The sequence below is a fragment of the Aotus nancymaae genome, unplaced genomic scaffold (genome assembly GCF_030222135.1).
Source record: "Aotus nancymaae isolate 86718 unplaced genomic scaffold, 86718_ANA_hifiasm-v0.15.2.pri h1tg000016l, whole genome shotgun sequence".
NCBI lineage: Eukaryota > Metazoa > Chordata > Mammalia > Primates > Aotidae > Aotus > Aotus nancymaae.
In genome coordinates, this window is record NW_026988428.1 from 29,675,429 (window position 1) to 29,701,694 (window position 26,266).

The window sequence follows — 26,266 nt, forward strand, 5'->3', positions numbered from 1 at the left end:
AAAAACAAACCAAGCTATCGAAACGACCGCGCGTTATAAAATGAACATAATAGGGGCAGGCAGTGCCAGTTTATGATTTATTTCCTTTTACATCATAAAGAAATAAAGATAAAAAGGAAATGGGCTTATCATGATAGTCAAGGCTGCCTCTCCCTCTACGGTTTCTGAAACTGTGGTGCATTTAAGGCAGCTCTGAAATCGTTTTGAAATAAATTTAGATGTTTTGGAGGGCAGATACATGTAATGGTTGTTTTACTATTCCGGGTTTACTATTCTGGTTACTATTCTGGAAAAATGGTTGCTATGTCTAAACCTTGATATTTTGCAGATTTCTAAATGCATGTTATTGCATTTGGAAGAAATTTTGTAGTATTGAGAAAATGCAATGCAAAAATGAGTAGAGGGACGATGTCCACTTAACTCAGAACAAAACAGCCTTATTTCCCCACAGTCGAAATAGAGGGCAGGGAAGTCAGGCAGTGGTTTCTGAAAGCCAGCAACCTACTAGCACTGTGCCATTCTCTCGCCTGATCCAGTGCCACTTCCTTCACTTGATATCTGTTTACTTTAGAGGAGGCAGTTTTTGAGAAAGGATCATAAATATCCTGGCCCAGTGCCCCAGGAGCCATGACAAGCAAAGGAACATACTCGCCTGGAGATAGCCTTTGCGGTATTTAAATGTGTGGGTTAATTTTTTATCCACCTTAATAACTGTTTTATTCCTCCTTCTACTTCTTTGCTTTCTCTTTCTGCTCTGAAGCCGTGGGCACAGAAATCTCTGCAGGCGAGTTGCTCCAGAGCATATTGCAGGACAAACCTGTAACGAATAGTTAAATTCACGGCATCTGGAGTCCTAATCCTTTTCCGAAATGGCAGGTGTGAGTGGCTGTATAAAATATTCTATGTTTATCTTCAACTTCGTGTTCTGGGTAAGTGTTTTCCTTTTAATTATCAATTTTATGCAAGAAAGAGGATCTTGATATAAATATCGTAAACAAGAACAGACTGTACACTAGAGAAATAAGAGAAGGGGAAAATGTATTTTCCATGTATTTGTTTGGATTTGTTTGTTCTTTCTTTGGTTATTTCAGTAATTGAAAATGAGCCAATGACTCAAAAAAGTGCACTTCAGAATCTGTGAGGATAAACATTTCATAAATGTTTTGATATTGCAGCAAAAACAATCACAAAGGGAAAAAATACCCCTTAATTAAAGGACAATTATCCTTAGTTGTATATCAAGCAGGCCTCCCTAACTTAAGGACTCTAGTAAAAACATGGTCCGATTCCATCCCGAGCCCGACTGATTCTCTCCCTTCACCTCTGGGTTTAAACAGGTGAATTGCAAGGTGTGGGACAATAAAGATCATTTTCAGAGGCTCAAAGAAAAAACAAATGGGTCATGAAAAACTTGAAGGGGAGATGATAAAATTCCTAAATCATAAGAAGATCAAACCAAGACAGTGGATATATATGTATGTATTGGCATTTTAAAGTTAGTATTTTGATGTGTCAACACCCCACCTTTTAACTGACAGGGCTTATATTTTAGCAATTTGTTATGTTTCTCTTGAAAGTTCATTGACATAGATGTAACCAACACATTAATAAGTGGCATCTATCAATGGAAAATGGAAAAACAAGGTGTGAAAAGGCAGGCTGGGATGTTGGGAAATTGACCTTATCATTTTTAGCATAGATGGTACAATTAAAGATTGTTTAAACATCAGTCAGTGGAAATAGCCCAAAGTATTTACGTGAAAAAAATATTTTGTAATACTGAATTACAAGCTGGCTTATCCACTCCAAGGATGAAAGAACTCTGGTTTTGTTTTTGTACCTGGTTGTCTCTAGTAAACAGACATATCATATCTGTGTGTTGCTATATTTCTGTTCTATTAAAATAATGATAAACTTAATTAAACTTAACTACATGAATACAGCTTTGTTGTGTAGATTGACTTTTCATTCAATAATCAGTAGTGCTAATGAGTACAGATAGATATATTGGTGAATTTTAAATAAGCAACTAAATATTTTAAAAAGCAAAATAAAGGTTTGTATTTGTACTTTCCTTTTGATGGGCTGCTTTTGCAAATATTAAATGTAGTTCATGCTACATATATGCCAGTTTTTTAGTTATTTCTGATATATTTCTTCCCTTGAGATACTTAAATTGATTAAACATTGGGAGTAGGATATATAAAAAAAAGAAAGGCCTGTATTCTTTGGTTTGGTTTTGTTTCTAGCTTTTTTTTTTTTTCTTATGGAGAACTTTGAATATTCACAAAAGAAAACAGAATAGGTAATTAACTCCACTGGGCAGCCCCAGTGGCCACAGAAAGATGGCCAATCTTTCTCCATTTATACTCTATTGACTTCCCCACCCCGTATTATTTTGAAGCACATCTCAGATACATAATTTTGTCTGTAAGTATTTTAGTATATATCTCTGAAAGGTAATAATTTTTTATAAAATGTAATCACAGCCAGGCGCAGTAGCTCATGCCTGTAATCCCAGCACTTTGGGAGGCCGAGGAGGGTGGATCGTGAAGTCATGAGTTTGAGACCAGCCTGGCCAACATGGTGAAACCCTGCCTCTACTGAAAATACAAAAAATTAGCTGGGCATGGTGGCACACGCCTGTAGTCCCAGCTACTCAGGAGGTTGAGCCAGGAGAATTTCTTGAACCCAGCAGGCATAGGTTCCAGTAAACCAAGATTGCACCACTGCACTCCAGCCTGGGTGACTGAGCAAGACTCCATGTCAAAACAAAACAAAGAAACAAACAAAATGTAACCACAATGTCATTATTACACTTTAAAAACTTAATAAGAATTTTTAAATCAATTGTCAAATATTCATCCAGGGTTCAAATTTCCAGTTACTTCATAAATGTTCCTGTTAGAATCAGGATCTAAATAAGGTCCACACTTTGTGATTGGTTAATGTATGTTTCATGTCAATTTTAATCTGTTGATTCTCCCTCAATCAACCTCTCTTTTTTTCCCTACTGAAATGTTATGTACTGGTGTGTGTTTGTTTTATCACATTGCCCACATTCTGGATATTGCTATTTGCATACCTGTGGTGCAGCCTGATAAAATGGTCCTTTCTTTGGCACAGCAATCATAAGTGATTTTGTATTCTTTCATCAGAGGCACTGGATGTCTGATTGTGTCCCTCTTTTGTGATGTTCATAGCCATTGATGGTCAAGTGCCAAAATCCATTATTAGTTCATTAAGAGGTTCAAAGTGATGATATTCTAGTTTCATCAACTTTTCTTTATTTATTAGCTGGAACACTTTCTGTAAGGAGAAATTTCTCATTAACTGTTTCATTTCCTGGGTATCCCCTTTTTAATTTTTTTTAAGTGGCAAAAAATACTTCTTTCTTACTCTTTACTTACCATATTGCAAGTGATGAGTTAAGTTACTAGTGTTTTCCAACAGTGATAAGCTAATATTTCTTTAGGTATCCTTATGAAATGATAGATCAACTCCATTACAATGTTTACCCTTATTAATGTGTAATTTGTTCCATCTCTGGCCAGCAGGAACTTCTTCAAGATGACTCAAGTTCTTTTGAAATGATCATAACTTGATTACCTTTATAGTATTTGGTTTGACATGTTCCAGATCACTTGCCTATTTTCTGTCCAGACCTGGAATCAGCTATTTCTCCAAGAAGTTCTGATATTTTCTTTAAAGAACTGTAGTCATTGTTTTCCTTATATAATTCAGAATATATATGGCACATTTAAACAAACCAAAATATTAATATGCTAATAAATGTGTGGCTCCCACTTTATTAAAGATGTTTCAAAGCACCCAAACCAGTAGCAATCTTCAAATTATGAAACAGTTAAAATATATCTTTGTGGTATTAAAACATCCTGGAAAGTGCTAACAGCTATTGTGAAGACATCAGAGGTCAGTGTTTCATTAAACAGCTAATCAGAAATTTGGAATAGATCTGAATTATCAAAATAACAAAGACAGTCTAGAAAGGGGTAAGTTATAGGTTCAGTATTATTTACCTACCTACCTTGATAGGGTTTAAGTTAGATTATAGAGATCTGTACCATACCACACCCAGATATTACCATTGCTTTCCTGGGGAGCTCTGATTATTATCATTATTATTATTATTGGGTTGGAGTCTCACTCTGTTCCCCAGGCTAGAGTGCAGTGGCACAATCTCAGCTCACTGCAGCCTCCACCTTCTGGGTTCTAGTGATTTTCCTACCTCAGCCTCTTGAGTAGCTGGGATTATAGGCATGCACCACCACATTAGCCCAGCTAATTTTTTTGTATTTTTAGTAGAGACGAGGTTTCGCCATGTTGTCCAGGCTGGCCTTGAACTCCTGACCTCAGGTGATCCTCCCACCTCGCCTTCTTAAAGTGCCAAATTACAGGCATGAGCCACCACACCAGGCAGGAGCTCTTATCATTTTATGGTTACATTATTTGTTTGTTTCTTTGATAATAGAGGCAAGTCTTTATGATGCTGTAGGTTTCAGTTAGACCTTTGTAACGTCCCTTGGCTATTCCTACCACCAGCATATGTGGTGGGATTTACAATCTCTACATAAGAGATTTTGAAATGGAATCTTTCAGTGAGAGCAACAGTTACAAAAACCAGTGATAACTTCTTAGCCAACAGGTGACATCAATATTTCAAATTAAAATATAGGCAGCAGGAGTCATCTCTGAGGTTAGGGAAGGTTCCTACTTTTACTCTCCCTTCTATGCCTAGCTCAGAGCTCTCAGCTGGAGTTTTACCATTCTTCATAGGAAGTTAGCAATTTGTCACATTCCTAATGTTTACTTAAGTAAAAATTTTAATGATCCCACTGATGTGGTTTTCTTATAGATGCCCAAGGCCTTATGTTTTCAAATGCATTCTTCCAGGTATAACTTGCAAAACTGAGCCTTTGCAAAGTAGAGCCAGATGTTGAAATATCTCTTAGATATGCATATGGTCATTTAATCTAAACAGACCAGGTTCTTTTCAAGGACAACTCGAAATATACCACATAAGTATATGGTGATTTCCATTTGTTAGAATTACTAATTGAAGAAAAACATGTAAAAGTGAAAGTTATTCCTGATCACTAATGCTAGAGTTTGATGCAAGTTAGAGAACTGTAAGTGCTGCAGATAATAGATAAATTACAGGCACAAAACCTATTTCCCTGAGTCTTGTTTCAAAAATAGACGAAATGCCCCAATTTTTAAATGCTCCTCTCAGTTAGTTCAAGCCTGGGATATTGTAGATGCTTATGGTGCCTTAGGGGTCTAAGTAAATATGAAACATGGGGCCTCTGGCTGGTAGATGCAGTGGAATAATGACCAGAGACAGAGAGCTATGGAGAGGCCAGCTCTTAATGAAGGAAAGCAGAATGAGATACATTATCAATCCCAAATGAGTCATAGGGAGGAGCCAAATTGTAAAGCTGAATATATTAGTAACTGAAGGAAGCCAATGCTTGAGGAAGTTTGAAGAGAGCAGAAAGAAGTTGGAACTTGGCGAGAGTCCAGGATCCAGAGTTTCAGTATTCATCATTGTATTTTATGTGATGTTCAGACCTTGAGACTGGATGTGCTGAGAGCAATTAAAAGATTGGAGGCAAAGCAGACATAACCCTGAGATAGTGGTACACTAAAAAGAATAGGACACAATTATATTTTATTGTGTCCATTGATGAAATCTTTCAAGAAGATAACCTAAGAATGGCTGAAATGTATGAATTTAGTAAATACAGTGGTTGCCTGGCCCTATGTAATTAGCATGGAGCTAAAGCGTTAGAGCCCCCTAGTTGATAGAGCAGGCTGAACGTCAGCTCCTTCATCAGTAGCTGTGCTTCTCTGGGGAAAATGGTTAACCTCTCTGTGCTTTTATTGTCCTCATCTGTAAAAATGGGGATAGGAGTAATATCTACCTCGTGGCTTTGTGGTGTTGATTAAATAAGTTAATACATATATAAAGAAGTAGGAATTAACACTAGGTAAATATTTAAGAAAAAGACATTTCAACCAGTATTTTATAGGCATTTTTATGAAGCAGAAATATGTAAACATTTGGCATAGTGATGTATAAATTTAAATGTTGAATTTTGAAACAAAGAGGAAATAAGATAGCAAGAACTATAATAAGGCAGAAATTCTTCTATCATAAATCAGGGGAATGGAGAAAAAGTGGATTTTGTAAACAGACTGAGATTCCAAGCCTGAATCTACCCCTTCTTGTTCTGGAATATGTCCCTTGGCTTTTCCGTGCTCCAGTCTTTGCATTTGTAAAATAAAAATGATCATTTTACCTGGCAGGATTAATTGTAAAGATCAACTGAGCTATTTTATGAAAACCTGTAACCAAGGACTGACCATCAAAAATAGCACAATTAACATACTTTTCCTGATTCCAAATATCATAATTGCTTTTTCATTTAAGACTATTAGAATCTACTGTGACAGTATTTCATACATAATGGACTGTTAAAATATAAATATAATTTTAGCCCTACTCTGACCCTCCTCTCATCTCACAGGGCGAGGAATTTGCAGAGGTAGAGGGATATGTCAACCCTGAGGCTGGCTTTCACTTTGAATATTTAGGACCCAAATTTCCCTGCCCAAATGCCCTGAGAATTCTAAATCAAACCTTTTCCTCCAGGTGATTAAATGGGTGCATTTGTCAAGGTAGGAAGATAGGACGTAAGTTTTCTGTGTGCATTACCTTGAGTTATAACTTCCTGATATAATGCCCTGTGGCCTGTGGGCTGTCATTTGTATTTTTTTCCCCAGGCTTTTAAAATGTATGTCTAGGTCTACAGGTGTTACTTATATGAAAGTTATACTTTTGAAACAACATGGTAAGACTATTACTAAATTTGTATCTTTTTTTTTATTCAGAACATCAAGATACAGATCAAATGCTGAACATTCATCTCTCTCTAGATGTTTTGAAGCTAAATGAATGTTAGTGGTTACTGAGGCCCTATTTGTGTGAGGAAAAAAGTGTGGTTAATTTATTTTCCCTGAATTTAAGAGTTATTTAAAAATTAGAATTTGCAGCAGTTATACTGAGTGCTTGTTAGAAGATGCACATGAATGCAACCATGGAGACACATGGAGTGTACATTTAACACTTGTATTAATCTGTTTTCATGCTGCTGATAAAGACATACCTGAGACTGATAATTTATAAATACAAAGAGGTTTAATGGGCTCACAGTTCCACGTGACTGGGGAGGCCTCACAATCATGGTGGACAATTAAAGGCACGTCTTACATGGCAGCAGGGAAAAGAGAATGAGAGCCAAGTGAAAGGGGTTTCCCCTTATAAAACCATCAGATCTCATGTGACTTATTCACTGCCACAAGAACAATATGAAGGAAACCACCTGCATGATTCAATTATCTTCCACCAGGTCCCTAGTACAATATGTGGGAATTATGGGAGCTACAATTCAAGATGAAATTTGGGTGGGGACACAGCTAAACCATATAAACCCTCAATACAATAAACACCATTCATATGGGGCTGAAGATTTTTTTTAGAAACCATGATTGCAGAGTCTGCTATAAGTTGGAGATTTTAATTTACTCCACTGGTTTACAGCATCAGAAAATCCAATATTGCATGAGGCTTAGTAGATCAGAGCTGCATTAGGCCATGCTTGTAAAGGGAATGCACATTCTAGTCTTAATGAACTCTAAATCACAATTTGTCTCATCTTCCTCAAGGAAATCCAGCAGAAGGCCTAATAAAAAATACTGTTGAACAAGTGAAAGATATTGTCACCCTGAAGATTAGAGGGCAAGCACACATCCCTGAAAGAAATACTCTAGAATCCTGAAAAAAATGTATGTAGAAATTGGTATCCACAACGTGATGCTAGAAAGTAGGCCCTCATGAAACAGTGGATGGAGGCCATAACAGAAGATAAAATTTATTGGAAAACCATGGGATGAGATAAAAAGGGAAATACATAAGGACTTCAAGTAAACTACAAACATAATAGCAGAATTAAACTTCACTGTAGAGATCACATTAGATAAAAACAGTGATAAGCTCTCCCACAGGAAAATCAAAGAAGAAATCAAAATGTTGTGAAAGAAGATAATAGATACAGACAACAGAGAATGGAAACCCAAAATAAGCTGTCGTCCTGAAAAAGAGGACAAAAATAAATGGAACAGAAACAATAAATTAATATATGAAAATGTTGTGGAGCTGAAAACATACCTTGTATGCAGATGGCAAGTGCCTGTTCTACCCCAATGAAAGAAGACATCTATGCCTAAATAAATATTAAGAAAACTACTAACTTAGATAAACATTTTACAAATGTCTAGATACAAACGACAAAAAAGAAAACAACCAAATAATGCATGAACAAAAACAAGACTGATGATAGTCTTCTCCTATTGTAACCCTGAAAATCAGAAGAAAATGGAACAATGTCTGCTGAGCATTCAGAGCCTTTTACAAATGAATAAGAGAGAAAGATATCTTCAGGTATTCACATTGTAAAATTTACTGAAACATATCCAAAATGATTAAGGTATGAGTAAAAATGGATGGTTGAAGCATGGGAAAATCATGGTTAAATGGCTAACCATTTTAGGTCTGGAAATAAAGAAGTCACATGTCTAAATAGTTGTATTTTTTGTTATCTCAAATGTGAATTGAAAGGATATTTTGAAAGAGATGTAATAGAAAATAGCAATTTAGTAACATTCACTCTGCACTAAAACCCAAGACTGATTACACTAAATAGCATTTATTGGATTATATGGAAGAAACACTGTTAGAGATAAAGAATAGTAAATGCAAACTCCATTAATTCAGCTTAACACAACTTAACCCACCTCTCAGATTTTGATAACTCAGGAAGAAAAAGAAAAACAGGGATACAGGGTATCTAAATGATTCAAAAAATAAAGTATATTTAATAAATTTCTAATAAGCTTTGTACCTCTTGAGACTTTGTTGTCTTTTCTAATATCTCTGAATCTTTAGAAATTGATGAAGGAAATGAAAACAACAACAACAACAACAACAGAAAATTCCCAAATAACAGTCCTACAATCTGCATTCTCTTACCACAATACAATTGAAGACTTTTAAATAAATATTTAGTAAAAGAAGAAACTTGAAAATTAACAATAACAGTAGCAGCAGGAGGACAGTCCTAGTTTGTTAGGGCTTTTGTCTTATTCTTTTTTTTCCCCTCAGGGGAAGCACAAAAAGAGGTTTCTTAAGCTTATCTACAAGGTGTCCATTTTGGGACCAAAAATGTTGTAGTTCAACGTTCACTCCTCCTCGTAACACAGCATTTTCAGCACTCTCAAAACATACTTCAAAAAACACCCAAATAAAAAGGTAGAAATTGGAGGGAAGGAGTCGGGATGATTGGAGACACATTATCAGAGAGGAGGAAAAATCAGCATTCTACCATTTATCTTTGTTCTAGATAGTATCTTCCCATTTTTTTTTTCCTGGTATTTTATGGTCTTCAGTGTCTGCCTGTTCTTAGTCTGCTTGGGCTGTCGTAACAAAATGCTCTAGACTGGGTGGCTTAAAAAACAGAAATTAATTTTCTTATAGTTCTGGAGGCCAGGAAGGCTAAGATTAAGGTGCCAGCCAATCGAGTTTCTGCTGAGGACCCTCTTTCTGTGGCCACCTTCTCATCATGTTCTCATATGTCCTTTCCCAGGGTGAGAGTGGAGAAAGAAAGATTTCTCTCATCTAAGGTCATCAGTTCTATCAGATTAGGACCCATTTTCAAGACCTCATTTAATCTTAATTATTTTCTAAAAACCTATCATCAAAAACAGTTACATTGGAGGTTAGGGCCTCAACATATGAATTTTATGGAGACACAATTCAGTCATTGTAAGCAAATATCAAAATTGCCTAATTTCTTAGAATCCTAGTTCAGACCAACTGCATCCAGATTCCATAAAATGAAGGCTATTCTGTGAGAGTTGAGTGAAAACCACAGTGATTCTCTTCAAAGAGAAACCAGAAGCAAGGAAAGGTAGACCTAGTCAGCTCTGCAGGGTCCGGGAACCACCATACTAACCCATTTTACTTTTACAGTGTTATCAACAGAAAGTAGGACAGAGCAAGCATTTATTTATTTATACTTTTAATTGTTTAAAACAGTATAAAAACATTAGAGAACAAACCTTAAAATCTAAACTGGGTAAAGGGTTCAAAGAACCATTATGATGGTCAATCTTTTAACAATGGGATGAAGTAGTTTTGTATTATTCATGACTCAGAGATGGTCATTCTTAATAGAAAATAAATTTACCTTTAAAATCATTGAACAAAGTTATGAATAATTTAATGATATTAGAGTGATATTTACATGGAAATTTTTCCTCTCAGATGAGAATGATATGCTCTAAGCATTTATTTCATTTTTAAAATGAAGTTTGAAGAAAAGGCAGAGTTGGGGATGGAAATGATACTTTGGTTAGCTTCAAAGTTCCTGAAAAAAATTGTCTAACTCTGAAGATTAGTTGGGCAAAATATTTTTGACTACTGAAACAGTTGGGTACTCTTAAATTTTAATGTTACAGAAAACTTTCAGTGGCTGAGAAGACTAAAAGTTGCTATCTGAGGGGCAGATAAGATTGATTTAATAAGATTTATGAATGGTTTGATGTCTAAATACCTTGAAAAAGTAAATAGTAAAGCACGAACAAAACAGTTAAAGTTTAAAAAAAACACACTGAATTCTTACTAAGCTCTTACTAAGAATTCTTAGTTTTTCATTGATAGTTTGATAAATATTAGGAAAGAGTGCTAATCATATAGTTACAAGTTTCATTAGTTACAGCTAAAGGCCAGAGTGACTATTAAGCCAATCATTATGAATCTACTTGTGAAAGAGAAGAAAAAGAAAGATGATAATCAGTAAACAAACTAAACAACAAACAAAATATTTAGTTGGTGTGAAATTACTGAAAATCCCATTCATTATCATTTGACATAAATTATCACTCACAAACTGATTAACAAAGAACTGCTAAAATAAGCGTTTGTCTTCATTTGCAAACGAAATTAGGATTTAGTGAAAAGATGCTATAAAAACTCAGGATTAGAGAAGTAAGGAAAGTTTTTGAATACAAAAGCAGTGTGTTTTAATCATTTGTATTTTATCTTGTAGGTGTGTCTATGTGTGTATATGAGATAATTGCATAGATAATTTGGTGGTTAAAAAGCTTTGGTGTTTAATTACATTAGTTTTAGGAGTTGAAGTATGTTGTAAAGGTAGGTTGGTTAGGAATTGCTCTGGATTTTCATGAAATGATAATTAGCACCCAGGATTCCAATTTCTTCATTAAAAATGAGGGGTTTAGACCTAGGTAATTTTCAAGATCTTTTAGGGACCACAGAGTCTATGGCTACTCAACTACTTATTGTACTTCCTATTCCTTAACAGAGCCCTTGACTCTGTTTCCCCTACAAACTTAATGAGAAGCCATTAAAAGTGCTGTTTGGGGGTTCTAGATGTATGTCTCCACCATACATAAAAGCAGTGATGCTCCCAGGACATTAGTCTGTCAAAGCACAGCAAGGTCAGAGTTGTCTACTAAGTCCTTCAAGGCCTGCTGTGTCTGGTATGGTACCAGTCTGGCTCTTCCCATTTCTATCTAATAATAAGTCTTTGATTTTTGTTTTTGAAGCCACAATGCATAACTCTTTTTTTTAAACCCTGAAAGACAAGACTTTTCCTTACACTAAAGTAAAATGTGTTTTACGTTTTATTATGTTGGCATTGGTCCAAATTAAATAATCTGGTAAAGTCATTAAAGGAATTTAAGAGTTTAAGTTCTGTCCTTCATTGTTCCTTTACTCTGAGTAAACCTTACCACCTAAAAGAACTTGTTTTTAAAAGAGTTTATTTGGGTTCAAAAAATGTTGATTGTTATATAGCCTTGTTGCTTAACTGCACATCTTGTCAAATGTTCTACTTTTTCCTGTCTATCCCGACTTCTTCCTTCCTCTTGAATCTTGAGTGAATGGTGATTAGTCAGCCATTCACCATTTTCCTGGTCCAATATAGCTTCTCACAAACAAACTTAGAGGCATGATAAGGATATTTTTTCTTTAAACCATTGTGACTTTTCTTTTGTATGCTAACAGAAACATAGGGCTAGAATTACATGGAAAATAATCATTCCAGGCCTAATGGAGATAACTTCTTGTCCATAGACCTGTGAGTGAATTGTGGATGAGAAAGAGTTATTCTCATCAAACTTACAAATTACAATGTAACATTTCAACAATAATCTGTACATGAATATGTCTAATTTGTGTCTTCCAGGTTGTGACAGTATAGTCAATGATAAACTACTGTCGCTGGATAGATGGGAGGGTGTGGAATTAGTTTCATTTGATCCTAATTGTATTCTAACTTTTTTTTTTTCTGCAGCTATGTGGTATTGTGATCCTGGCATTAGCAATATGGGTACGAGTAAGCGATGATACTCAAGAGGTAAATGTGCAAAAACAAGTCACCCTTTCCCCAATGTAGTTTATTTCTTTTATAATAATGAAAGTTATGCCAATAACTAAAGTGTTTTTCTTGACTGCTTCATATAATCACTTCTGCTGTTATGTGATTTTATAATTCAATTCAATCAATCACAATTACTATGTGGCTGGCACTGTGCTAGGTGTGGAAAAATCCTTCTAGAGAATGGAGGAGGTGTTATTCAAAAAATTCAATGAAATGCAGGTGGGAAGGGGCCAAAGTGGAAATTTTCCTCCTTTGCTATTTGTTTAAGGCCAGCCAATGTACAGCTTGAGGATGCAGGACACCTCTCCTTCTCACCAAGAAGAACAATTTTTATAATAGAAGTTATTGACAATAATTTAGTTGATTCCAAGGTGTTTGGTCCAAAAGGAAAGAAGATGGAAAGTTCTCTTGGAGAAGAATTTGAATCTGTGTTTTAAAGGCAGCAAAGTACAAGGATAGTTGTTATTTACCTGTGGCAACTGACAGTGAAAGTAACCGCTTGCCACTAGTGGCTGATTGTGCTGGTGTAACTCTGTAATTAGCTGGGGATGTCCAGATTCTTGATATCTGTATAAGATTAACGTGACCCATTTTCCTCCCACACGCACCATTTCATGCCCTGTGGCAAAGCTCTTACCCAGATCTATGGGTCTGGAGGAAGTGTATTCCATATGGTTAATTCTGGCCTCAGCTGTTGGACTCCACATGTGTGGCATCTGTTCTATGCCACATTATCACAAATGTGGAAAGAATTGTGGGAAGGAGGAAGAGGGGAGTGTGCAGGGGTTATGCTATCAGTTTTATGAAACATAATGCCACCCTGGCATCATTTCCTGGCTCCCGTGCTTTTATTCTTTTCTCTCCTCTCTTCTTTCCTGGGGCATCCCTCCCGGCAAATTCTTATTCTAACACATCCAAAGCCATTTATTTGTTCTTTGTTTTCTGGGCTCTTGCCACTGTTCAGGATCATCTCTTCTACAGCTAGAGCCTTTTTAAAGGTATTTGCCCACATAAAGAGAGTTTCTCCTCTCTGAGAAGAAATTTGATTCCAAGTTAATTACTGTGAGATTATTAAGCCAGCAATTAGGAAAATGCATTTTCTACTAAAACGTATTATGCCATGGTGCAGCTAAATGCCTTTGAACACAGCCCAGTGGAAAGAAAGATGAAAAGGGAATTAACGTCTGCTCTATTTTCTTGCTACAGTGGGTGGCTTTTCTGAAAATTTATTTCTCACTTCATCTCTCTGGATGTTTTTCTCTCTCTCTCCTGTCGTTCTTTTCCTTTTAAAAATTGCTTTCTGTCCTTAGAGAGCCCAGAGAACCACAGTGGCAATTAGCGGCTTTCACATTCTGTGCCTCACCATAGTGAAGAAATTGCGTGGGAGATGGTGTGGCAGCTTTTTAGTAACATCCTAGTCCATCAGGATTTCACTTATTGTTTTCTACTGATAACTGTAACTGTGACTTCCTGACAGCCTGGAGTTCTGGAGTTTGAGACCAAGAAGACCATTTGAAGATGTGCAGAATTTTCGTCCTGTAGAATCCTAAGTCTGACTTTGGGTCTCATAATTAAGTCCAGAGATTAACAGTCACCTACTTACAGGGTGCTTTGGCATCTTCAGGATGTGTGTGCAGCCTGCAATTTATTTTATTTTATTATTTTGCTTCCCGTTGATATTTTCTTTCCCTCCCAGTGCTTCTGGTAAACAAATTTGGTGTTTAGTCTGTTAAAAAAAATTGCACATATTGAATGTATTAAAGGGGAACTATTGTCCTTGAGAGGGTGCTACTCCACATCTGGGGATATGAATGAATTAATAGAGCTAGACAGCATCTTTGTTACATTTTGACTCATGCTTCATCAGCCTTTCACCCTGAACAAAATCCAGTGTCTGCCAGGACAACATTAACCAGCTTGACTTATATATATATAATTGACTTGATTTGTATTTATCTCAAGCCAGTGACAAAGAATCAAGACTGAGCAAAGAGATGAATTTCTTAGTAGTGAAAAAACAGAGATAGCTGTTTTGGAAGGAAAAACATGAGCATAAACACACAAAAGAAGGATGTCAGGGAAATGACATCTTTTTGCTGAAGTATCTCAGTATCTCATAGGGATCCTTTTTTCTACCTCAGGATAAATTTAGCACCATGAGGAAAAGCACATGAGCAGCCATCCTTGTCCCAGGAGGTCCCTTTGATCCAAAGAGGATTCCTGAGTCCTCATCTTTCAGGCCCAGCTCAATTTCTCTGTCTTTTAAATTCTCTCATTGTCTTAAGATACACAGGGACACAGTGTTCGTTCGAGACAGCTTTTCAAACCCTCCTGTGTCTCTCCTGGTGCAAACATCTGAACTCAGATTTCCACTTCATTCTTGAATAAGAATAACCACTTGTTGGGCTGGCCTTGGCACAATGGCCACTAGACAGTCAACACACTGCTTTCTGGCTAGTCTCTGGCAGTAGGTTACCCTGCCCAGCCTAGCCTCATAGAAGTGTCTCACTACCTCCTGCACAAGTGCTGATCACGCTCTCTTGGCCTCACGTGTAGATATTTGAGCTATTTTTTGTCTGCGATATCTGTTCTAACTTCTGATAACCCAACTAGCGAGGTTTATATCCTCTTATAGGGTTTGCCTATACTGGCCGCAGTATCCTAGTGAAGCAATATTTAGCAGTAAGTCCATAGTGCTGGTTTCCAAACACTGCTATTTGTGTCACATCTGTTTTGATTCCAAGGTCATGCCTGTTTATTAATAAAACTGATTTTTCAGCTATGATATTAATAAGAAAACAATAACAAACAAACAAAGGCCCAATCACATGGAAATCTTTAAGACATAATAACCAAGCTTTCAAACTAGGTAAATTGAAACATTATCTCTAAGCATAGACTTTTAGAGACAAAGGAGGCCTTAGCTATCACAGAGGTTGACTCAATCCCCTTTTATAAATGGGGAAACGGGAGCCCAATAGATTGGGTGACTGTCCCAGCATTACAAACTTATTTATTAGGACCCTGACAGAATATACATATTTGTTTTAATGCTTTTATAACTTCAACACACTTCTTCCTATTGATTGTTGAATAAAAGTTTCCTCTAGGCAATAAAAGGATTTAAAAAGCCTTGAAAAACAAAAATATTGTTAGAACAGTAGCAGTCATTTTTGTATTGACTATAAAGGGAGCTGATCTACATGTTATATAGCCCATTCTGGGAGGCAGAGGTTTTGAGTTAGGAACTAGTGGTCTGTCTAGAGACAACCCAGTAGATAGAAACTATAGAAGACGAATGGGCTACATATAGCATTTATGCATAACACACGCACGAGGCTTTAATTTTTCATTGTGATTTACTTCTGGATAAATCCACTTGTGGAGGACAAGAGGTAGACTGAGGCTAGGTGTTATGAGGGTGATGAAGACAAGTATGAATTATGCCTGGTGGGTAGGCCCCCCACTATAAAGGGCTCTAGGATTTTTTTTTTTCCTTCATATCTCATTAACAGTAAAAATAAAGAGTTTCTAGATGACTCTATGGACTATGATTTTTGGGACCAGAGATAAAATTGATATGGAATATCAGGAACTGGATTTTTTTTTAAATGAAGATACAAAGCATTTTTATTAGCCCATGGAAGTTCCCTCATGTCCCTTTTCAGTTAACCCTTGCTTTCCCTTCTGCGTTGCTCAAAGTCAAGCACTGCTTTGATTTTTATAACCGTAGTTTTGCTTATTCTTGAACTTTATATAAATGAATCAGAAAGTATTTACTTTATTCTGTGGCTTCTTTAGCTCAGCGTAATGACTCTGAAATTAATTCATACTGTTGTGTCTATCAATAAAGAACTTGAACTTTTTAAAGAATTGAAAACCATAACAACACATGCTTTATAATGCTACTTTATGTAGAATATGCAAAATATGTGAACCAAAGATCACATCAAGAAGAGTAAAAGTAACTGTCCTAAACTTTTTAAAATAGAGTTTCAGAAAACTTATTATATTTCTTCCACCCAGCTTTCAACATATCATTTTAGAAAAATATAAGGTTGGAAACATTATTCAGGCAAGTAGCACTTCAGTGGAATGTGAGCTCCATGATGGTAAGGATTTGTACTTTTTAAGATCATTGATGTATTTCAGGGTCCTAGCATAGGAACTGACACATAGTAGGCACTCAGTGGATATTTGTTGAATGAGCAAAATAAACTTCAAGGAAAGGAATTTTCTGCCATTAATCTCTTTTTTTTTATTTTAGATTCTCAGCTCTGAAGATTTAGGCTCTAGCCCCTATATTGCTGTAAACCTACTGATTGCTGTAGGTGCCGTCATCATGGTTCTGGGCTTCCTGGGATGCTGCGGTGCTATAAGAGAAAGTCGCTGCATGCTTCTGTTGGTGAGTTCTCCAAACAAATCCCAATGTCCAACCTTGAGACTCCAGAGGATTCTCTTCCATCCCTATTGTCTGTTAAAAGAACTTGTCATGATTGGTGAAACTCTAACTGTAACTTCTGTTTAGAAGGTTTGATTGTGGAAGCTAATATGGCTTACATTTGGCTTGGTTTGGCTTAGAAACTGGAGGAAACTCTTGAGAGGAGACAAATTTTAATGATTCATCCATTCATTCATTCACTCATTCAACATTACTGCCATGCCTCTATGTGCCAGATATTGTGCTAAATGATACATAAGACCTTTAGAACCTACTAGGGAAGATTAATAAGTAAGCAAATAGCTACAGTGGGAGTGGCCCCAGAAGCAAAGGGCAAGACAGGGGATGGGACTTTCAAGCCAGGGCAGAAGTGAATAAGGTATTTGTATGAGTGAGGGTAGGAAGAGCTTTCTGGGAGGATGACCTGGCAGTATGGTGCTGGTGTGTTTGGGAATTGAGAAGCCTTGGGCATGGCAGGAGACCGGCAAAGACTGTTTCCAGTAAATGATGGAAGATGAATCCAAGTGTGGGTTGTGGTAAGATCATAGGGTGTTCTATATGTCATGCTAAAAAAAGTTTAAAGGAATGAGATAATTAGAATTCTCTCTTAGAGAGCATCAAGGAGGATAAATTGGGTTTGGATAATTCACAGGCATTCACTTTTAACATACACAGTAGAAAATGGATATAGTAAAAATATTAGAAAAAACCAAGTGTTTATCAGATACAAATATGACATAGAAGTTTATCAGATCTAATCTAAGCTTATTCCTCTAATAAAATAAGGATTATATCAGTACTTGAAAAAAATGTTTACAACTGTTTGTTTATTACAAGGGACGGTAAAGACAGAGTTTTAAAGAGACTCTAATAACATTCCTACTGATTGCTTTTTGATCAATAAGGCCTCATTTGCAATTGGTGAATTTAATTACTCAAAGAGCTTGTTTAAAAAAAATAATCGCCTTTGGGCTGCATCCTTCAAAATTATGATTCAGTGTATCTGAGGCCGATTTCAGGAATCTATATATGTAACAAGATGCCAGATGATTCTGATAGTGGTGAAAATGCTGTTTCAAAGCCAGGTCTGAGTTTGTGTTAGTTTGTGTTTGATGAAGAAAGAGCAGGAAAAAAATAATATTCAAATAAATTCATCTAAGTTTTCAAACTTTCCCCTAGTCAATATCATACAGAGACCAATAGTTGTTTTGGTAATTTTTTGTCTGAACCGCTTTCCTCAATCAATCTCTGAAACAAAGGTTTCTGAGTAGTAATGAACCAAACTTTTTCAGCTTGAAGTAAAAAGTGGAATAAATGAAGAGTGTGACTGACGCTCTCACTGTGGTATGATCTGAGCTGTGGAGAGAAGTGCTGTGCCAAAATGTCCCCAGATGTTACTGAATGCACTGAGGATAATGTATATTTCTTTCCCTCTTCTTCAGTTTTTCATAGGCTTGCTTGTGATCCTGCTACTGCAGGTGGCGGCAGGTATCCTAGGAGCTGCTTTCAAACCTGAGGTATGTGTACAGATGTTTGAAAATTTTGAAAAGTCTGAAAAATTGAAATACTACCACATGCATGAATAATGTAAAGTACTTTTCAATTTTCAGTCTGATCGCATCTTGAATGAAACTCTCTATGAAAACACAAAGCTTTTGAGTGCCACAGATGGAAGTGGAAAAGAATTCCAACAAGTCATAATTGGTTTTCAAGAAGAGGTAATTAGAATTTGTTGTTTATTTTAGAGGGTTGGACATAATTCTTCTGTGTTTAATTTTTAACTCACATATTTTTTAAAGATTGAAAAAATGTCTCCATTTTGCAGATTTTGATTATTCTGTCACCATGCAATAAGAAAAATCTAAGAATATTTATAATTAGTTTCTCACCTCATACAAAGTTCTGAAGCAGTTTTGAAAGACAGAAATTAAGAAGATAAGTTTATGACAGGTTAAGCCTCGATTAAGTTAAATCAATAATAGTTTTAATATTTTCCATTTAAAAGGGTAATGTGTCTGAGAATCACCTTTCTTTCTCTCTCTCTCCTTTTTTTTTTTTTTTTTGAGACAAGAGTCTCACTCTGTTACCCAGGCTGGAGTGCAATGGTGCATTCTCTGCTCACTGTAACCTCTGCCTCCCAGGTTCAAGTGATTTATCCTTCCTTAGCTTCCTGAGTAGCTGAGACTGCAGGCATGCGCCACCACACCCGGCTCATTTTTGTATTTTTAGTAGAGATGGGGTTTCACCATGTCAGGTTGGTCTCGAACTACTGACCTCAGGTGATCCACCCGCGTTAGCCTCCCAAAGTGCTGGGATTACAGGAGTGAGCCACGGCACACAACCTCTCTCCTTTTTAAAAAATAAGTGGGCCAGGTGCAGTGGCTCACACCTATAATCTCAGCACTTTGGGAGGCCGAGGTGGGTGGATCATTTGAGGTCAGGGGTTTGAAACCAGCCTGACCAACATGGTGAAACCCCATCTCTACTAAAAATACAAAAATTAGCAGGATGTGGTGGTGCGTGCCTGTAATCCCAGCTACTTGGGAGGCTGTGGCAGGAGAATCGCTTGATCCTGGGATGCAGAGGTTGCAATGAGCCAAGATTGCACTACTGCACTCAGGCCTGAGTGACAGAGTGAGACTCTGTCAAAAAAAAATTATTAATTATTTTAAGGACAGGGTGTCACTGTGTCACTCAGGCTGGAGTGCAGTAGTATAATCATAGCTCACTGCAATTCTGCAATTTCGACCACCGGGGACTCAAGCGATCTTCCCACCTCAGCTTCCTGAGTAGCTGGGACCACAAGCACACAACACCACACCTGGCTACCTTTTTAAAAATTATTACTATTTTTGTAGAGACGGGGATCTCACTATATTGCCTAGACTGGTCTCAAACTCCTGATCTCAAGTGATCCTCCTGCCTTGGCCTCCCAAAGTGCTGGGATTACAAGCATGAGCAACCATGTCCAGCCTCTCTTTTTCTCATTCTAAGCCTTCACTGCTTCTCTGTCTCCTAAAATAGTAATAGCTAACATTAATTGCTACTATGTACAGTTTTTATATCCTGTAGCTCATTTAATACCCACAACAACCCTACGGGATGGGTAATATCATTATCCTCATTAACACCATTTTACAGATAAGGAGACTGGGATTTAGGGAGGTCTGACATCTACCAAGTGATGGGGTTGGAATTTGAAAATCTGAACCCAGATCTGTCTGACCAGTCTATTATTTTTTTAAATCAGTACACTATCCTCTCATTTTTTTCTTTTCTTTAAAGTCAAAATTTGGGTAGGCATTGGAGGTCTTTTATTATCTGGCTCCTACCAAAAATCTTTTAACTTTACTAAGTACTGCTCACTAAAGAGTAAGCTCTAGTCCAGCCAGGTCTGTGTACTCAGGGTCCCTTGAACAATTCTGCCTTCTTTCCTTTGCATCAATTTCAATCCTTGGAGTGCTCTTAATACTTTTTCTTTCTAATATATACTTTAAAGTTTGACAAAAATGTTAGCTACTCTGTGGAATTCCTCCTGACCATGCCATCCTTATTTTGAATTCCTATCACATTAACTACTTGTAGTAGTATTCACTTCATGCATGTCATGGAAATTCACAGAACCTTAGGAGAGGCTTGAATTTTATAGGTCATTTACTCTGACTTCTCACTGATAAATATATTTTATGTTTATGGTCATCTATCCTCAAATGAAATATTAAAGAGGTGAAAGTTTACTAATTTTTGCTCATCCTGCTTATATACAAGTCTGATGATTAGTATGTTCTTTCTTAGTTTGAAACAAAATCTGCCTTCCTAGGATTTACATCACTTAGTACTAGTTTTTCTAGAGTTTCAGAGGAAAAAAAAATTGAAGCTCTTATATATGATAGATTTTTCTTAGAGAATGGCTATTGTTCCAGTCCTAAAATCCTTGCTTTTCAAGTGGAAACATCCTTGGTTTCTCAAACTGTTTATCAGATGACATTTTTTTCCCCCAAGAACATTCACTAGTTCCTATTTGGATAGACTCTGGTTTGTAAAAATTCTGCTTAAAGCATCATTTCCAAAAGCTGAAACCTGATATGGGTCAGTCCCTGTTTTAACTTTCTTTCTGATGTGGTTTTCCTAGCTCCTCCGTAGCTGTATCCTTTGATTCTCTCCTTTCCGGGATTATTCTTACTCTAGAGGCCAGCTTAAAACAGACTTCAAGCAGGCAGAATTTATGCAGCCTAAGTACCTCTGCTGGATGGGGCTGGGGATCCCAGACCCTTCCCAGGATGTTGACCCAGTACAAAATACACTAGAGGTAATCACTGAGCCTCTGGTTCAGGTCCTGAGCCATATTTGCTGCACATCTCCCCAGATTCAAGGTCTCCATGCCAATCCTGGGTTTCTTTTTTTCTTTTCTTTTCTTTTTTTTTTTTTATTTTGAGACGGAGTTTCGCTGTTGTTACCCAGGCTGGAGTGCAATGGCGCGATCTCGGCTCACTGCAACTTCTGCCTCCTGGGTTCAAGAAATTCTCCTGCCTCAGCCTCCCGAGTAGCTGGGACTACAGGCACGCACCACCATGCCCAGCTAATTTTTGTATTTTTTTTTTTTTAGTAGAGACGGGGTTTCACCGTTTTGACCAGGATGGTCTCAATCTCTTGACCTCGTGATCTACCCGCCTCGGCCTCCTAAAGTGCTGGGATTATAGGCATGAGCCACCGTGCCCGGCCCCAATCCTGGGTTTCTAAATGTTCTGTTTGTTGTATTACGTTCTCCTGAAGTGCTCCTGCTCTAGTACTGAAATCCTATACCTGAAGTTCCTTGTGTTCATAGGACTATATTTCTTCAAATGTCCATTATGAGTCTCCTCCTTCTCCTTCTTTCCTCCTCCTTCTTCTTTTTCCTTTTCTTCTTTTCTTCCTTTTCTTCCTCTCCTCCCCCTCCTTCCCCCTTCTTTTTTCTCCTTCTTCTTTTTTCTTCCTCCTCCTCTTCTTCTCCTCTTGGTCCCACTTCTTCTTCTTCTTTCTTCTCCTTCTCCTCCCCCTCCCCCTCCTCCTCCCCTTCCTCCTCCTCCTCCTGCTTCTTCCTTTCCTCTTCCTCCTCCTTCTCCTTTCTCCCTCCTCTTTCTGCTCCTCTTCTTCTCCTCTTCCTCCTCCCTCTTCATCTTCTTCTTCTTGTCCACTATGCTTTATATATATATATAATATATATAATTTAACATATTGTCAATGTTTTTAGTCTTCTTACTGACTGCTTTTCATTCTACCTTTTATCAAACAGTTTAAATGCTGTGGTTTGGTAAATGGAGCTGAGGATTGGGGAAATAATTTTCAACAATATCCCAAATTATGTGAATGTCAAGATGCAGAGGAACTATGCACCAACTATAATGGAAAACGTGTTTACAAAGAGGTGAGAACTAAATCACATTTGGTACAATAAGTAATTTTGTTACTTTATTTTCATAATGAAAGTCTCTACAAAGAATTAAAATTAATCAAGTACAATGGGAATTATAATATAAAAATCTCAAGAATTTCCCAAATTAAAAAAAAATCCTTATTTAACGATCAAAGTATATAGACTTCATTTCTTCTATGAGTCTGGTATCATTTAAGCCCAAACTTAATAGGTCAAAGAAACATTCTACTGCAATGGGAGGCAAAGTACAAATTAACATAAAAGTTTATTTTGGGCTGGGCATGGTGGTTCACACCTGTAATCCCAGCATTTTGGGAGGCCGAGGCGGGCAGATCACCTGAGGTCAGGAGTTTGAGACCAGCCTGACCAACAAGGAGAAAGCCTGTCTCTGCTAAAAACACAAAATTAACCTGGCATGGTGGCGCATGCCTGTAATCCCAGCTACTGGGGAGGCTGAGGCAGGAGAATCACTCGAACCCAGGAGATGGAGGTTGCAGTGAGCAGAGATCATGCCATTGTGCTCCAGCCTAAGGAACAAGAGAGAAACTCCATCTCAAAAAAAAAAAGCCTAAGGAACAAGAGAGAAACTCCATCTCAAAAAAAAAAAAGTTTATTTTGTCCTCTCTTTGGTGATTTTAATCATTATTCTCCTTTATTTTTTCTACTTTAATGTAAGTTTTAGAAAACTATTTTCACTTTAATTTTCAAAGTCAATTTTTTTTGTTGTTTTCTAATCAGAGTTTCCTTTTCTCAAGAAATGAGGTTTCTTCTTTCTCAAGACTTAAAGAAAGGACTCTAAGTCCTTCCCAATACATTTAAGGGTTTAGCTTCTCTATGTTATTGACAGCTACCAATTTACCAGTTATTGCTGCAATTGAGAAGTTACCTCGAACATTTAATGTCAATTGAAAAAGATAGGTTAATCTTTTATTAGTTGCAGATGTCATATTTATGTGACTTGTGAATGTTAATATGTGGATGTCCTAGTTCTTAATAATCAATTCATCAAATACTTATTGACCAGCTCCTATGTGCCAAGCCTACCAGTCACTGGAAATCCATTCCTGAACAGAGCACAATGTTTGCACTCATGGAGCTGATGCTCAACTAAGAAAGAGAGAAAGATAATTAGGTAACTTCCATCCAATGGTCTACTGGTATTTTTTGGATGAGGATGGGCGCAAGCGGTTATGAAACCCCATCTGACTTAGTCTGTGAGTTTCAGGATATGGCTTCATGAAGAACATGACATCTGTCCCTTCGTAAGCTGTTCCTTCTGCTTAGAAGAAATGTGTACAAAAATTACAGTTGATATTAGTGTTTCATTTATTTGCTGTTATTCTTCAGTGCCTACTACATGTCAGACAGACCCTCGCTAGGATCAGAAATGCTTCTGGCTCCTCTAGGAGATTATAATCTAGTTGAGAGGCAGATACATGAAAAACCATTGTAAATCACAATGAATTAATATTAATATCTATAATACCCAAAGATTATTTTTTATCTAGAATTGTTTTAGTTTAGTAACTGATATTGAGATTAATTTATAAAAGGAAATAGAGAGTATCTCAGAGGAAACTTCCCTCTCCCTACTGATTTTTTTCGCTGATCTTATTAAAATTAAAGAGGCTCTGCCCTGAAGGGGAATTGCTGTCATTAATACTTAATGTATGTCGCTAATATTTAAAGTAACTCAAGAATTAATCTACCAGACTACAGTGTTACTGTGTTTTTCATTGTCGAAGTAATATTACTAAAAGAAGTTGGATTCTTACTTCTCCCTGCTCCCCTCCTCCCTACCTAATGTTAGTGACACAATATTTACTAGGAAAAGGGGAAATAAATACGGTGTAAATGAGTGTAGTTTCCACTTAGGATAATGAGATCAGTAAATTCAATTGCAGATTGCTATTTGTCTCCTGTTCAAACTCAACTCAAAGATATTTTTCCTCAAGACAGATTCTGAAAAGCCCCTGGAATTAGCTAAAAAAAAACGACTAGATATTTTCTGTAGGTTCACATATAATTCAGTTGAATATAGGCTGATAGCTACACCAGTTTCCTAAAAGGAAGGTTGTAAATTCATAAAATACTTCCATCTGCCATGTGTCATTTGCAAGAAATCTGGTAAAATAAGAAATCTGGAATGGCCATAATTCACATTTCTTTTTCTTCTCTTCCTTTTGCCAAGATAACCTCATTATCTTAGGGAAGAGGAAGGGAAAAATCCCTGAAACATAATGAATGTAACTCAGTACATATAATCATTAATCTCATTGTTAACCCTAAATGGCGTAATGATTTCCTTGAATGTTTACCACTTTGGATTCAATGTGAATGGAGAAACTCATTAGATTCAGTAAAGAAGAGGAAAGATCATTTAGCCTTCTAGAGGACTTTTATTTTATTTAACAAATAGCAATATTTTGTTAGCCCTTTGCACATATATGACTATCAGAGGGACAATATATTTTAGGGCAGTACAAAAATAGCACTATAATATTGTGTAGTCTTTTTTCATTTAAAAAATTCTTCCCATAATTTACAATTCTTGAAGTTATTAGGTCTAGTCCAAAATGTTTTAAGCATGAAAATGCATGCTGGATTGAATACATTTCAAAAATGTAGCAGAGAGTCAACTTCCTAAATCCTCTTTTTTTTTTTAAATCTAAAAATGGCATAATGGTAGACATGGTATTTTTTTTTCTTTTTGAGATAAAAATAACCCTGATAAATATTGAGGGATTTTGAAAGTATCTTGTTTTGTCCAGCAACGGTGACCTCATACCTGTTATCCCAGCACTTTCAAAGGCTGAGGCAGGTGGATTGCTTGAGCCCAGGAGTTCAAGCTAAGCCTGGGCAACATGGCAAAACCCTGTCTCTACAAAACACAACAAAAATTAGCCAGGCATGGTGGCACATGCTTGCAGTTCACCTCCCTGGGAGGCTAAGGTGTGAGGATCACTGGAGCCCAGGAAGTCAAGGCTGCAGTGACCCAAGATTGCACCTCTGCACTTCAGCTTGGGGGCTAGAGGGAGACCCTGTCTCAAAGAAAAAAAAAAGAAAGAAAATACCTTGTTTTAAAAATAAAAATTTGTAATATTATTAGCTAAAACCTCAACCAGGAACCTCTCTGTTGTAGATTACAAACCTAAAAAATCCATAATCAAGGTAGTATTAGTTCTAAAATGAGTAAAGTTAAGATAAAATTATTTATACTTTTATGTCATAAAATGTATAGCTTTATTGACTATAAAATTTATAGTATAAATTATAAAATCTATCACTTGAGGATATGTTGGTGAAAAATCATTATTTATAATTATTAATCCCTAGAATCAATAATTAGGCAGTCAAGCAAAATTTTGTTCCTCAAATGCTTTTTAATGTATAAACAAATTATACATTATACATTATATATACATTATAAATTATATATATACATATATACATTATATAAATTAATGTTATATACATATAACATTAATGTATAACAAATTATAATGTATAAACAAATGTATACATATAATGTATAATGTATAACAAATTATAATGTATTTTATATAAAATTTTATATATATAAAATTATAACCTTTTGAAGCAAAGGTGAAGCAGGGAGTGAAAGGAATAACCCAGTTCCTTATTGTTGAGTGTGTTTCTTGATAGCAATGTAAAAAGTCAACCAGATGAATAAAAATTTTGATTAATATAAGGTCAAATTTTTCTGAGAGGTAACTTTTTATGTTTTTTTTTTTTAACAGCCCTGTATTTCTTTCATAAAAGACCTATTGGCAAAAAATGTGATTATAGTTATTGGAATAGCATTTGGACTGGCAGTTGTTGAGGTACAGTATAATCTTGTATTAT

General features: G+C 36.4%; 1 protein-coding gene across 2 annotated transcripts in view; it reads left to right on the plus strand.

Moving 5' to 3' along the window:
* The first annotated feature begins 598 nt into the window (after window positions 1–598).
* Window positions 599–26,266, plus strand: part of TSPAN8 (tetraspanin 8) — a 29,910-nt gene continuing 4,242 nt past the window's right edge. The window contains exons 1-8 of one of the 2 annotated variants that reach the window (XM_012441428.3): window positions 599–929; window positions 7,750–8,524; window positions 12,459–12,521; window positions 16,813–16,950; window positions 18,429–18,503; window positions 18,597–18,704; window positions 22,259–22,390; window positions 26,161–26,244. In XM_012441428.3, coding sequence (XP_012296851.1) covers window positions 8,417–8,524; window positions 12,459–12,521; window positions 16,813–16,950; window positions 18,429–18,503; window positions 18,597–18,704; window positions 22,259–22,390; window positions 26,161–26,244 — 708 coding nt within the window. In that variant the 5' untranslated portion in view covers window positions 599–929; window positions 7,750–8,416. The remainder of the gene's footprint in view (window positions 930–7,749; window positions 8,525–12,458; window positions 12,522–16,812; window positions 16,951–18,428; window positions 18,504–18,596; window positions 18,705–22,258; window positions 22,391–26,160; window positions 26,245–26,266) is intronic. The other variant, XM_012441429.3, reaches the window with a different exon arrangement.